A 15,047-nucleotide genomic window follows, 5' to 3' on the forward strand; every position below is an offset into this window, starting at 1 on the left:
TTCCCCACTCGGTGGCCCAGGCGGTCTGTCCGTGTTTGTCTTCCACTGCAGTGAACGCTGATTCTCATCATAGGTGGCACAGCGCTCGACCTTTTCTGCCAAGTTCACTTCCCTTGTCACACTTGGCCTGCTTCCCCCCAAAAACGCTGCCCTCCCATCCCATTATGTGTCCTTCTACTGGGTCAAAGTAGCCCCTCTGACACCTGTCACTCAGTGTCACACCTCAGCTCCCTTCTCTGCACTCTTCTGCTCGCACTCAATGGCTGACCCCTTAGCAAGGCAGAGTCCCAAAAGTCAGATGGTAAGCTGGGTTTCCATTTCCTCTCTATTTTCATTTCAGTTACACCTGAAGAGTGTTTAATGCCCTGGCTCCTCACCTCTTCCCGCTTTTCCCCGGGTAGTTGTTATATCTGCATGCAGTTCTTTTCCTAGACATGTCTGTAGCCCCCATGCCCCTTAATTATTCTTACAGGCATCAGCCTCCGTTCAGAAGACAGACTGCCATGGTAGCCAGCAGCCATGGGTTACCACTTCCCTTCCGCGTGAGCGCATGAGGCCAGACTCTTTCAGGGGAGCATCAACAAATCAGCAGCCAACAGCAGCAGGCCACGTTCAACTCAGCTTTGCCCTGTTTGTATGTCCAGGACTTGGGGAGGGCAGTCAGTGCCTGGACCTGGCCCTGCTCTCTCTGGCCGTGGGATCCTGGGGTCCTTTCAGTCGGGGCAGGGCTGCTCAGAGCCTTCACCCGGCAGAGCGACATCATGTGCTCCCTGGAGAGGGCGGTGCCTGCCAGGCCTGTGGATGCATATCCTCCTCTCCCAGAGCACTTTCTAGATTAGCGGTTTCCAGGCCACATTTTGGGGAATCTCACTTCTTCTCTTCTCATATTTTATGTTAAAATATAAAAATGGCAGATTTTAAACTTTTCTACAAATAAAACATCAAGTGAAAGCTTATCATTAGTATGTCCTGTCATGTTTTCATACAAAGATGTAATGATGGGCATGTTGTAAACACTTGTGTGGAAAGAAGAGTCCTCACTCCAGTTACCCTCCAGCTCACCTGCACACAAGATTTTCTGGAAATATTTTTATGGTGAGCAGCTCCTGCCTTGGTTTCTTATTGTCTGTAGTGTGCAGAAAAAAATTTCAGGCTCAGAGAAGTGGTCTGCTTTCTTAAAGCCATGGAAAATATATTTATCTTTCATACTGTAAATTACAAATCAGTATTTCTTTCTTTATAAACAATTCAAGAAAATGAATATTGTTTAGAGTAAAGATTGACCAGAAAAAATTGAAACAATGAAACATAAAATGAAATCTTACATATAATTCTAATGTCATTTTTTATAAATATAATGCACATTAAAACAGTTTATATAGATGAACCAGACTTTTGTATTTTAAATGAGGATATCCAGTCCCCTGCTGCCCTCCCAGACTCTTCTTAATGACTGCTCAGATGCCTGCTCAGGCCTCTGGTCACTTTGAAAAGTACTAGTTCACTGTGACGCAGTGGTGCACACCTCTAATCCTAGTGACTGTGAGGCTGAGGCAGGAGGATTGCCTCAAGTTCAAGACCAACCTTCACAATTTAGTGAGACCCTCAACAATTTATTGAGACCCTGTCTCAAAAAAGGACTGGGGTTGTAGCTCACCAGAAGAGTGCCCCTGGGTTCAATCTGCAGTACCAAAAGGAAAAAAAAAAGTACTGGTTCTAGAATATAATGACCAGCCAGAACCAGTGAGGTTAAAATTTTTTCATTCCAACCCATTTTATTTGGTCTTAAGTCAGAATTTATAGGCTGGCTAACTTCCAGGTACAAGGCAGTAGTACAGAGCGTGGAACACGACTTACAACTTTTCACTTTCATTTACTGGAGGATGTAAACCATCAGTTGATTGATATCCTTGTCTAGTCTCTGCCAGTTTCCTCCTTGACAACTGCCTGGCTGGAGTCCGTGCCTGGTCCCAGTGCAAGCTGGCAGGCTCCAGCCGCCTTCGCTGCTATCCTTGCTCAAGTCTGAACTTGCACTGTGGTCCTCTGACTCTTAGTGGGAACCTGTCCTTCATCAAGCTGCCCTGACCCTGGGTTACTTATGTGCAGATGGGACTTGCCTCTACATAGCTTCAAGGTCACACCAGCTGTGCTCAGGCAAGTCTGTGGTGTCCACCGCACTTTGCAATGCAGCTGAGTTCCATTAATCTTCACCACCCTCCCTTTCCCTCCCCATGGTGGTTCTTATTCACACTTAACAGTTTGTCACATGCCAGGAATGATGTCAGCCAAAAGTTGGCCCTTTTTTGTTTCATCACAAAGGACCATTCAGGACAGTTACCCTAAAACTCAAATTATCATCTTCGGGAAAGGAACAGAAGCCCTATCACTTTAAAGTGAGGGGTAAAAGGGCAGAAATTCCATTCTTCAGTAATAATCAGGGTAAAATTGACTTTTTCTGTTTATTGAAAAAAGACACAATGGTGTTAGTCTGACCATATGTTTCACATCTTTCGAAAAAATTTAAATTAGTTTGTAAATTTAAAAATGGCTGGGGCCGGGCTCGGTGGTGAAGGCTTGTCTAGTCTGCGGGAGACCTCAGGTTCCATCCCCAGCGCTGCAAGGAGGAGGAGGAGATGCACCGTACATTGCAAGAAAGGTCAAGTGGTGGGAAGAAGTATCAAATGGAAAGTTCATTCTGCTCCTCCACCGCCAGCTCACGAGCTCGCCCTGCCAACTCACCACCTGTGCTCCCACCGTAGGTCCTCCTCAGGAGGAGCCTGAAGCCCAAGCCTGCTGGGTGATCTGCCCACAGTGCCCTTCAGCTGAGACCTTGTTCTCTGTGGCAGATCATCCAGGCTGTCGCCTTCATTTGCGCTGGACTCTCATCCTCTGAGGTTTGCCTGCATCCTGGCTTGGATTTGGATGGGTGACTTTGTCGTTCCTTTGTGAGGCTGTTCAGAGTCTGCATGGCCTGCTGTGGGAAGCTTTTCTTTGGTGGAGTCTGTCTACACCACAGTCGTTACTGGGGCATGTAATTGTCCAGCTCCCTGTAACTGAAGCCCTCCTAAACTATTCTTTGATAGTCTGGAGTCTTCACACACATTTAGGCCAGCAGTTCCAACCAATGTCAACTTAACCACTGAGCTACATCCCCAACCCTTCTTATTTTTTACTTTTGAGACAGGGCCTCGCTAAGTTCCTAAGGGCCTCGCTAAAGTTGCTGAGGCTGGCTTTGAACTTGTCATCCTCCTGCCTCAGCCTCCGAGTTGCTGGGTAATGGGTGGTACACAGCTCCAAGCCCAGTGCCAGCTCTCTAAGCTCTGCAAGTTTAACGCTGTTGAACTCTAAAATCAGGTAATCTCTAGTGACGTGTCATTTTACTAATAGGTAGTCGTCTAACCTCTGAAAGCGCACAGCACACCAGGATTAGGATTTAATGCACCTCTGCTCAAGACCCCATTGTTCACTTTTAGTTTTTATGAATAGTATTGATGGTCTTATTTTTCCTCTTCTCAAACATTGACCTGGTGGCTCAGGTCTCTTTTTTTCAGGCTCTAGGTGTTTCAGAACTAGGAATCGGGGACCTCGCCCTTGGGACAGTAGCCTTGCTTCTTGCCGCCTCACATTGCTTGGTATTCCCCCAGTTTTATCTGCTGCCGTGCTTAGAGGAGAGGATATCTGGAACTCAAGCCGCCTGAGAGCAGGTGCCTCCAGTGGGCGTGCGGAAGCCCTTGCTGGAGGAATGACGGTGTTACCTCTGCATGTGGCCTGGGCAATTGGTGCCATAAGTCATGCCAGTAGATACCTTGATGTTTTGTTACAGTTCCATTGCTAGTGAACCTTTTTAAAAATACTTTTTTAGTTGTCAGTGGTATTTTATTTTATTTATTTATATGCAATGCTGAGGATCGAGCCCAGGGCCTCACACACGCCCGGCAGTGCTCTGCCACTGAGCCATGACTCCAGCCCTGACTTTTTATAGACTTTTTGCTTAGTCACTTAGAATGAGCCTATGTCCATAAAGTAGTATAACTATATTTCCTTCTATACTTGACACCTGTACTTGATACCTCCATGTTTGTTTGTTTTTAATTGAGGCACAATTGCATGTAATAGAGGACCCTTTCAGTGTAAAGTTCACTGACGCTACACCATCTCCTTTAGGGCATGGAACAGTTCCGCCACTCCAGAATTCCCTAGAGCCCTTTTTAGTCGGCCTCATCAGTCCTTACAGTTTGGCTCTTCCAGAACGTCAAATAAACGGCATGAACGTGATCATTTGCTCCGGATCTGGCTTTGTCAGTAGCGTAATGCATGAGATTCCTCCAAGCTGTCTGTCGTTCTTGCCTTTTATTGCCAAGTCGCCTGCCCTGTGTGTATGTGCCACAGTTGTTCATCCATCCACTCATAGAAGGGTGCTGGGTTGGTTTATGGATAAAGCTGCTGGAAGCATTTGTGCAGGGGTTTGGGTGAACGTAAGCACTCCTTTCACTGGGGTGAAATCCAGGAATGGCAGTGCTGGGGAGCATTATCTGCGTGTTAATGACAGCTCAGAGATGGAACATCCTCTGCAAAACTCCTTTCTAGAACTTCAGTGAATACACATAGTATTGGCCATCACTCACAATGTGGAAAAATATCTGGTGATTGTTTATTCTGTTTTTCAAGAAAGATGGAGAACAGTTGTTTTACAGAATAGTGGAAATGGGGATACCTAATACATTGAAATCTCTTCAATGTCTCCGATTTCCATTTTCCAAACAAAATGAGTCTCTGAGTGCTATTAAAGAATAGAACGTTTCAATAAGCAATTAATTGTCTCATTCCTTTTTTCCCACTTGGCTCGGTAACTTACCTGTGATTCATCTTCGCGTTAGTTAACTACTTAGTGCATTTGATTCCCTGTTGGTAGATAAAGGAGCTTGCATTATCGTGTACAGGATCTTTCAACCAAATGTGGTCTAAGAGTACCAGGAGGTTGTGAGGATAGAAGCGAAATGTCAGGAGGGAAGGGCTTGTTTAGATGTGCAATGACTGTCATGGTTGGACCTACTTTGCAGCATCAGAAAAGAAAAAGACTGAAAGCCAGGTGCGTGGTGCACACCTGTAATCCCAGCAACTCAGGAGGCTGAGGCAGGAGGCTCGCAAGTTCAAAGCCAGCCTAAGCAACTTAGTGAGACCCTGTCTGTAAATAAAATACAAAATAGAGCTGGGGATGTGGCTCAGTGGTCAAGTGCCCCTGAGTTCAGTCCCCGAGGGGAAAAAAAGGAAAGAAAGAGACTGGACAGAGAATGGCTGAGGCATTGAAGCAAGAGGCTTTTACTTCTTTTGCAATTGTGTTCAAGTCCAAAAGCAGAGCAATGTGACTTTTAGCATTCCATCTACAGATCTTTTCCTGAGGAAAGACCACTATAGCTTTGTGTTATCAAAATCTAAGAGATTTAGAGCTTTGTTCACTTAGGTCTAGAGGCATTCCCCCTCTGGGGTTTTATTTTATTTAAAAATGGATTGATTGTGTTAACAGGTCATCAGTTCACATAGCTCAGCACTCATGAGTCTCTAGATAGCTACCATCTACCTCCTCCCACCCACCCTTTAGGGTCCTCTCCTACTGGACAGGAAGAGCTGTCCATTTCTCGTCATCCTTTCTGAAGGTATTGTTTGCATAAACAAGTAAATGCGTACAAATGTTCCTTTTCTCCCCTTTCTCCCTAATGGTGCAGCATGCAGCTTATGAAGAAAAAAAAAAGGCATCTGTGGGCAGTGGGAGGCTAAACTAGACAAGTTGATTCATGGGCAACAACAAGTTAGTCCTGCAAAGAAGGAAAAGGAAGACCGGCAACCCTGCACCCCACATGTCCTTATGTGAATGATCTCTAGCACCTTGTTAAAGGAAAAACCACTTTCCTCTTGTTGGCATTAAATTGTTTATAAACTTCTGTTATCATAAACAGTATTGCAGTGAATAAGTCATTTCCCATCTGCAGGTGTATCTGTGGACCAATGTGTTTTTAAAATAGTTTTGGTGTTGCCAAGTGGCCATTAGAACATTTTAGGTTCTTCTCAGCAACAGAGAGTGCCTATTGCACCTTACCCTCAACACAATGTGATCACACTTTTGGATTTTTGTTTTAGTTACTATTTCTCATATTTTTGTTGAGATTGAACATTTTTTCACAGGTTTAAGAGGAGTTTGCATTTCCTTTTCTGTAAACTCTTTATTCAAGTCATTTACCCTCTTGTGAGGTTGGGGGTCTAGCTAAGCTGCCTGGGCCAGTCTCAGACATTTTTTTTTTTTGCTTATTTTACATATTTTATCAGGCATGGGTAGTAAATCTTACCAGGTGTCTTTGATCTGTGGAGATTATTATATACTTTTTCTCTTGAGACCCATTAATATAGTAACATTTCCCTCATTATTGAACTGCATAATCCCACTTGGTTATGGAGTACTAAACTATTCTTTAAAGTTACCGTTGGATTGTATTTACTGATGTTTAAGACCTTTGCATTGGTATTTATAAGTAAGAATAGTCTAATATGCCCTCTCTCCCTGTAAATGTTGTCTTACTCTGATGTCACTGTTACATTTTATTTTTTGAAAAGTTCTTTGTACAATGGAGTTTTCTTTACACATTGGGAATGATCTGTGGAACTCTCTGGGCCTCATGCTTTTAGGAATGTATTTATAAATAATATCTTTCTCAAAAGTGATTTGCTTAGATTTCATATCTCCTTTGGAGTTATTTTGTAAAAATTAATTTTCCTAGAAAAATAATTCACTTTGACAGTGTTTTAAATTTGCTTATACTCAACTGAACAGTGTTCAATATTTTTGCCACTTGATCTCCATAGCTCTGGGATTCCCTTTTGTTTCTTACTTTGGATGTTTGTGTTTGCTTTTCTTTCTTTTTCTTTTGTTTTTTTGGGTGGGGGACAGGTAACGGGGGATTGAACTCAGGGGCCACTGAGCCACATCCCAAGCCCTGTTTTGTATTTTATTTAGAGACAGGGTCTCACTGCGTTGCTTAGCTAAGCCTCACCCTTACTGAGGCTGGCTTTGAACTCTCAGTCCTGCCTCAACCTCCCAAGCCTCTGGAATTACAGGTGTATGCCGCCACACCCGGCTCTATTTTCTTGATTAGATCAGTGAACAGTTTGCTTTCCTTTCAGGGAGGAAGTTCTGTATACGCCAGGCACTTAACCTTGTTGACGTGTGTTGTAGGTCTTCTATGGCCCTGCTCCTTTTTGTGTATTTTTTTACCTGAGAGGAGTAAATTAATATCTTCCACAACTGGCGTGTTTTACCTGATTTTTTCCTGGCATTTCCTGTGGGTTTTGTTTTCTCAGCATTGGTCCTGTGTTCTTTGATTATGTTTCTACTGTGTACCACCAAGCCTGGCGGGAGTGTGTTTTGGGTTTTTGTTTTTAAATATCTTTCTCTATACAGTCCATTTTCTTTGCTTTATGTAATTTTGTGATCTTATAGTCATGGAGTTTTGTAATTGTCTTAATTGGCACCCTTTCAACTTTTTATTATACCCTAAATCTTCTATATTACCCATTACATATTAATTCCCTACTGTGGACAATTATTCTTACAATTAAATGAACTTAATCCTCAAAATGGTTTATTTTGACATTGTTTTTCCAGCTGTTTCTTTATAGTTGTACTTCACTGGTAAATTCCTTGACAAGGACTTTTATATAGTAGTCCTGGGGCTTGGAATTTTTGTTTATGTGGTTGGTTGGACTTTTTGGTTTTTGTTCGTTTGCATTTTTAAAATTGTGTCCTTTGTCCTGGAATGCTAGTTTAGGTAGGTATAAAATTCTAGGGTCACACTTGAGCATCTTAGTACTCGACTTTCATTTTTAATTGCACTTTGTCATAGAGAAGTTTGGGGTGTTTTTTCCTCTTACAAATGAACTTTATCTTTTTGCCTCACTTGTAAAGGATTCTCTCTTTTTTGAAACAGTAATTTTACTACAGTCTGTCTTCACTGATGATTCCTAATTCATTTGCTCTTTCAGTGTTTTAAAAATTATCTTAGTAAATATTTGTTCTCTTCCATTATTTCAGTTTTTGTACTTGAAAACTTTGTTATGCATGTGGGATGTTCCCTGCCTTCTCTGCCCTATTTGTCATTATTTTCATGATTCTTTTAAACCTTCCATAAATTTCACTTAATTTATTTGGATTTTTAAAAAAATTTCTGCTCTGTAGTTATTTTATGGCCAAAAATTTCATCTCCTTTTCTTTGGTGGTTTTACTTTTTTCCTTCCATTTCTTTTCTGAGCTTTAAAAAATTTTTTTTCTCTCTTATTTATCCTTGACCTTTCAGCCCTGGGCTCTTACAGCTGTGTTTTTGTTCATCCTTTATAGAAGCAGCTGCTTCATTGCATATTGAAGTTTCGTTGGGAAATGCACATTCACAGTGTTTTCTTTTTTCCTGGTGAATGATCATTAATTCATTCAGTAGACACTCAGTGAGTGCCTACTCTTGCCCAGCACTCTATCCTTGTGGGGTTTATGTCCAGGGACAAGTGGCAGGTAGTAAATTAGGTGCACAAGTACTTGCATAGTATTTGAGAAGGTGATAAGAGCAACGTCAGGGGAGGAGAGACCAGAGTGTTGGCCAGGGGTGGTGGATGAGGCAGTACCTGGTGGTGTCTGAGAAAGAGCATCCAGGTGGAAGGAAGGGTGCATGGCTTGCAGATGCCCAAGGATGTGACTGAAGCAGGCGCAAGGGGCCAGTGGGAGCGGACGACCTCAGAGGGCTGCGCCAGGAGAGAGCCAGATGGGCAAGGCAGAGGGCATGGCCCCTGTGGGGGACTCAGATGAATTTTGGCTTTTACCCTGAGTGAGATGGTGCGTCTCTTAGAGTTCTTTTAAGTACAGGAGTGACATGGTCTGTCATCATCTGCCACTTGAATCTCTCTCCTCCTTCCTTCTCCCACATTCCCTCCTTTTAGTTTTTTAATCTGTTCTGTGTCCCTCTGGGTTTTGGGTTTTTTGTTTTTTTGTGGTGCTGGGGATTGAACCCAGGGCTTTGTGCATGTGAGGCAGGCATGCTACCAACTGAGCTATATCTCCAGTCCTCTGCTGGTTTTTTGTTTGTTAGTTCTAGTTTTTGTGTGTGTGTGTGTATGTGTGTGTGTTGTGTTATGGTACTGGAATGGAACCTAGGGCCTGGCTCATGCTAGACAAGTGCTCTACCACTGAGCTACGCCCCCAGCCCAGGTTGTTTTAGTGTCCCCTTCTTGTGGGAGGTGAATTCACTGTTGGGCCAGGCTGGCCAGGAGCTTTCCAGCAGGCCCAGGTTTCGCTTGTCTTCAGCCTGTAAGATGGCCAATGGCAGAGGCTTCACCACACAGCCTGGGGTGCGGCTCAGTTGCTCCCAGGGGCGCCTCGCTTCCAGAAACGGATTTGCTGCTCTTTCTAGTTCCCTTCCTGCTTGCCTCTCACCTCCTGTAGCAGACCTGCCACCCGTCTCGAGAAGTCGAACTGTCTCCTGGCTTTGCCCAAATGGAGCTGGTGGCTGCTGCTTGTTCTTTTGGGTGGTTTCCAGGAAGCCAAGGGGGGAATGCTGACCTGATGCCTCGTTTTCAAAACCTGGAGTCCCAATAAGATTTTGACATTTCATTCCACAATATGAAAAGGAAGAAAAGTTACACAGTTTAGCAGTGACCTCTTACGTGGAGAGAAGAAGAAATTGGAGGACGTAGTCTCTTGTACCACTTGGTAGTGGCTTCTGCAGAATGCCGGTGAGGGGTGACAGAGAGCACTGTGCTCTGCCCAGGCGATCAGTGGGCCTCTGGTGGAAGGTAGACTCAGGGACACCTTTCAGTACAACCTCCTCCACACCTAGAGAACTGGGGATGGGTGGTGCTCTTGGCCCAGAGGACAGGATTGGTGGATTCCAGCTGCCTGTGCTGCCTGCTTTGACAAAGAGCATGGGGAGACGTGCAGGCTGGAGCTCGGGGTCACCCCACGGTCTTCTAGAGCACGCAGCGTGGGAGCTGCATCCTCCTCACCTTTCTCAGGACAGAACCCCCTCGAGATGACAAAAGCTGTGACTCTTCTCCCTAAGCAGCCATGCACCTGCAGAGATTTCTTCCTGTCGTTTCCAGGTTCCCTGCTATCCTTAAGTCTGGGAGTGCTCTGTGCTGGAGCCCGGGCCCCAGCTGAAGGCCCTGCCTCTTGTGTTACGGGAGGTGTTGGTACTCCCCAGACCCTTACATCTTACTCTCTTCTTGTCGAGAGTCTAGACAAGTCAGGGGTCCTAACTCTTGTCAAATCATCTTCTGCTTCTAAACTCTTTGGGGTACCCTTGGATTCATTTTATATTCTTTTTTTTGTTGGTAGTGATTTTCTAGACCTGTGTATTGTGAAAGTGCCTATCAACTAATATATATATGTATATAAAATATATATATATATATATTTTAAATGTTCTTCTTTAGTTTTCAATGGATCTTTTTATTTCATTTATATGTGGTGCTGAGAATGGAACCCAGGGCCTCACCCATGCCTGCCAAGCACTTTACCACTGAGCCACAACACCAACCCAACAAATATATTTATTTTTAATTTTCTCCATTATATCATTTCTTAATTAACTTAAAGAATGACAAGAGTCCCTTGAGTCATGAAGTATTTACCCTGCTTGCTCCCAAGGAACTTCCCTGCTTTTTCCTTCGAATGCCTCAGGGTGACTGTGTGGATGCCACAGTTGTAACTGCCTCTCAGCAGTCCACTGGAGATCTGTTCCTGCCTGGGAACAGAACTGTCCTCTAGTGTTGTATTCATTCATAATCATTTTGGCTCATTTTATTTCTGGGACATACTAGTTAAGTAATTGGAAATGTACTAGTGAATTTAAATTTATTTTTAAAATTCTTTAAGATGTTGATAGACCTTTATTTTATTCATTTATTTTTATGTGGTGCTGAGGATTGAACCCAGGGCCTCACACATGCTAGGCAAGTGCTCCACCACTGAGCCACAACCCCAACTCTGAATTTAAATTATTAAAAATTTAAATTTATTTGATTTGGGTTGTATAAAAAGTTAATCTTCTGCTTATGAAGTTTCTGTACTCTTTAAGAACAAAATGAGTTCTCCCTGAATTTGGCTTAAAATGGAAATGACAGCCTCTAACTAGACTTCAGGGCTTTGGGATGGGTCGTGGGACACAGAGCAAAACTTGTAGCACATTTATTGCACACAGGATATTCCCTGCTCTCAAAAGTTTGCGGAGCATAAGAACGTGGCAAAAAAGTTCTTCGCGGGGTGACCGGAGAAATGCGAGGTGGCCGTGTTGAGACGCCAGCCCCACAGGGTTTTGTAAATGGTCGAGGCCACTCTTCCTTTCTGCTCTTTTTCTTTCTTTCCTTTTTTTTTTTTTTGGTTGTTGTTGTTTGTTTGTTTGTTTCTTGTCGTCAGCTGCTTTCTGCCATTTGGCAGCAGCCGCTCCGCGTTCTAAAGGTCATTTCAGAAACAGTCATTCTGGGAGGCCGCGTCTAGTGAAAGCCAGGTGCTGCCCCAGAGCGTGGTGTCTGGGCAGAGAGGACACCGGGCCCCCAGTCACTGGTGGTCAGTCACACATGTGCTGGGAAGTGTGTTGCCTTGGTCAGTGTAATTGAGAAAGAACCTAAAGAACAGAACTGTACTTTCTGAAGCCCCTTGGAAGCGACAGTGCACATGCTTGCGTCCCGCAGGGTGAATTGCGCTCTGGAGTCAGCCACGGTGGGCTCTGCCCCACACGGCTCAGCCTGGAAGGAAGCCTCGGGACCGGGGCCAGCCCTGCTCCATCCCAGAATCCAGGTGTCTGATGAACTTCTGGATCTTTGAATGACTTGATTGTTGAGGTGACTTCCTTTTCCCAGTAAGCAAGGTGAGATGTGCTGATAATTGGAGGCTGCCTCTTGTCCCCAGGAAATGCTCTCAGGCGTGGTGGTCATCTCCAGTAAGGATTCTGTCCAGCACCAGGGAGTGTCATTGACGATGGAAGGAACAGTGAACCTCCAGCTCAGCACCAAAAGCGTGGGCGTGTTCGAGGCCTTCTACAACTCCGTCAAGGTGAGGACGCAGCCTCGGCTCCAAAGCTTTTCCAGTGGCTGTGCTCTGTTCACTTGCCCTTGCCTTTTTTTTTTCTTTTGTAGTCGTAGCTGCAGATGGACAGCATGCCTTTATGTTTTATGTGTTGCCAAGGATCGAACCCAGGGCCTCACATGTGCTGGGCAAGAGCTCTGCCACTGAGCCACAGCACCCACCCCTGCCCTCCATCTTTATTGGTGCCTTGTTGCTTGCAAGGGACGGTGATCGTGATCGCCCCACTTGCAATACTTACTAATCAACCCAGAAGCAGGAAAGCATTCAGATATTTTGTTTCTAAAATTATCCTGTTATGAAAAGTCTGCTGGCATTTATCCCTACTCCATTCATAGGGTTAGGAGAGCATAGAGAGATCAGAGGTCCTCTGAGAAGGTGGCCTGGTGGCTCAGGGACATCACTTGCCTTCCTCCATCAGAACTTCACTTACCAGCTGCGCCTGTTGTTCCTGTCCCATCTGACTTGAAGGTCAGAGGCAGATGGAGCAAGTAGAGATTCTTTTTGCCACTTAGGGTAGAGTTTTGAGTTCCAGAATGTAACCTCTTTTTCTAAACTGTTTCCCTTTCTTGAAGGCCACATGAACTCTTTAATGGAGGAAGAAGAGTGAGTAGGGAAGGGTGCTTCATGGGGGTCAGATTTAGGAGTTCCCATGTTCTTGCCCAGTTCTCTTTTAAGCCACTGTTGTTAGTGATTCCCTTCCTGAGTCCTGGGTTTTCTGAGGGTGCTGCTGCCCCAAAGCCCTGCAGCCAGCGCCGCCTTCCTCTCAGAGGCCAGCAGGAAGATGTGTGCAGATGGCCAGGGCTGGAAAGAGGCCTGCTGTGCCCATCAGCTGCAGCGTCAGGCTCCAGAGGCCAGAGGGCTGTGGGGAGCTGGGGCAGCGTGACCAGAGTGGAGACAGCCTGGATGAGGAGGAGCCATGGCTCACACATGGCCCTCATGGCCAGACAGCTTCACCGTGTCCCCCTCTGCATCCTGCAGGTAGTGATTATTAGGACAGCTAATGAGATATTTGGGCAGGAGAGAGGGACATGTGGGCTCCTTTCCTGTTGTGTGCCAAGCCCCTCGGTGTCTGATGTTATAATGAAACTGAAATTTTTATTAAGTAAAAATTGTCCATACTTAAAAAAAACGGAGTGAACTCCTTGTGCATCTCCAGACCCGTCTGTGTCCAGGAACTCAGGGTGCTGCGTCCTTGAGATGATGACTAGTGCTCAGATTTGAGGGGACACCTACGCGTGCACGCTGACAAATAGCTGACTTTGTTTGCAGCCAATCCAGATTATCAACAGCACCATAGAAATGGTGAAGCCAGGAAAGTTTCCCAGTGGCAAAACAGAAATTCCTTTTGAATTTCCTCTCTACGTGAAGGGTAACAGAGTTCTGCACGAGACCTACCATGGCGTGTTCGTCAACATTCAGGTGAGCTTCGGAATCCCACGCACTTGGCTTTAGAATTTTTCTGCTGAAAACTGGCTTCGTCTTTTCCACTGATAGTTGACAGATGGACCCAAGAATTTAATACTGGATTTGTTGCCGAGACCTTGCATGTATATTCTGAATTGATTTCTCATGCCCCTCTGCTAACTGCATTTCATGTGTGACCATTATTTTTGACAGGAACCAAGCTGTAACTTCTTCCTTAAAATTTCTTTGCTTCCGCTGTGTTCCTAAGAAGTGGCACTGACCTCTGTCAGGGGCGCTTTTATTGTCGGATGATGGAGATGCCCACACTTCTCTCTGGTACCAGCACCAATTGTCTTTTTTACTCTTATAAATATCCCTTTGTTTAATACCCCGAGGCTACTTCTTTAGCACAGGCATGCATTCTTCATTGAGCAAAACTTGTCAATGAGGGGAAGTGGGTTTGTGACTTCTGTCACCTCTGCTGGTGACGGGTGGCTTTCACAGTTCTATTGTTGTCTCCAGAGCAGAGCAGTCATGACTCCAGGCAAGAGGAAGAGCATTTCCTTCTTCAGCAGGAAGAAAGGGACTTTGTGCTCCACACCTTGTAGCAGTCCCATTATAGAAGTCACAAAACTTCAGTCTTGCACAGGCGCAAGAGGGTTGAAAGTTAGGAATGCATTTGATTTAGTAAGTTCAGCTGGTAATTTGGGCTTAGTAGATTCCACTCCCCTGCTTAAAACGTATCACTTTAAAACAAAAATCCTCCCACCACTTAGGAGGGTGTAACCCACGGTTGATCTGCACGTGTTTCATGAGCTGCCTGAGATCCGTCAAGAAGAAACACGTGCAGGACAATGACTATGCAGGACAATGACTCCCTTGCAAGTGACATCTTGCTGTGAAGAGAAAACATGTCTCCGGTTCTTCATGGTTTGTGCACCTGCTTCAGGCAACACATATGTCTCTATCTACGGGCTTGGGGTAGCCTGGGAGGAGCAGCAGGGATGGGTCCAGATCAGAGACAGCCGCTAGGGCGCATGCACGGACCAGCTGCTGGGAGCTGAATTTGAGCGCCAACCAGCTTTCTAGGCCCGGAGTATTTCTACCACCAAGAAATAGAGTGAATGAAAATGTGAGGAAACTGGAGATATCTCAGGTGTTCCATGTTGAAATCTGTTTTTATTCTGTATCGAGTCAGCAGCAACTGACTTTGCCCCCACAGTCAGTCTTCCAGTCTGACTGTGATACTCCAAGGCCGTGTTCATTAGAAACCAAGTGGAATGAGATCAAGTTTTTACTGGTCATACTTGTTATTCTCTCCTTCGTTTTTCATTATTTATTAAAAAGTTAACATTTAAAATTGAATTCAAAATGTCACCCTTTTCCAAAGATTCAAAAAGACATACAGCTGTACATACGGGAGTGGTATGCTGTGTCCCTGTGCGGAGTGTGCGAACCAGAGGCTGCTTGAAAGGAGCAGGGAGGGCTGGCTCGGTGGTAGAGCGGCTCACCTGGCCTGTGTGAGGCC

General features: G+C 44.9%; 1 protein-coding gene across 1 annotated transcript in view; it reads left to right on the forward strand.

Annotated features, from left to right (window-relative positions):
* LOC306670526 (vacuolar protein sorting-associated protein 26C-like) overlaps positions 1–15,047 on the forward strand; it is a gene marked incomplete at its 5' end in the record, with an annotated part of 39,261 nt that overhangs the window by 8,236 nt on the left and 15,978 nt on the right. The window contains 2 exon segments of the mRNA XM_079155196.1: positions 11,939–12,082; positions 13,385–13,534. Coding sequence (XP_079011322.1) covers positions 11,939–12,082; positions 13,385–13,534 — 294 coding nt within the window.

This window comes from Sciurus vulgaris (assembly GCF_902686455.1).
Source record: "Sciurus vulgaris genome assembly, chromosome: 10".
Taxonomy (NCBI): domain Eukaryota; kingdom Metazoa; phylum Chordata; class Mammalia; order Rodentia; family Sciuridae; genus Sciurus; species Sciurus vulgaris.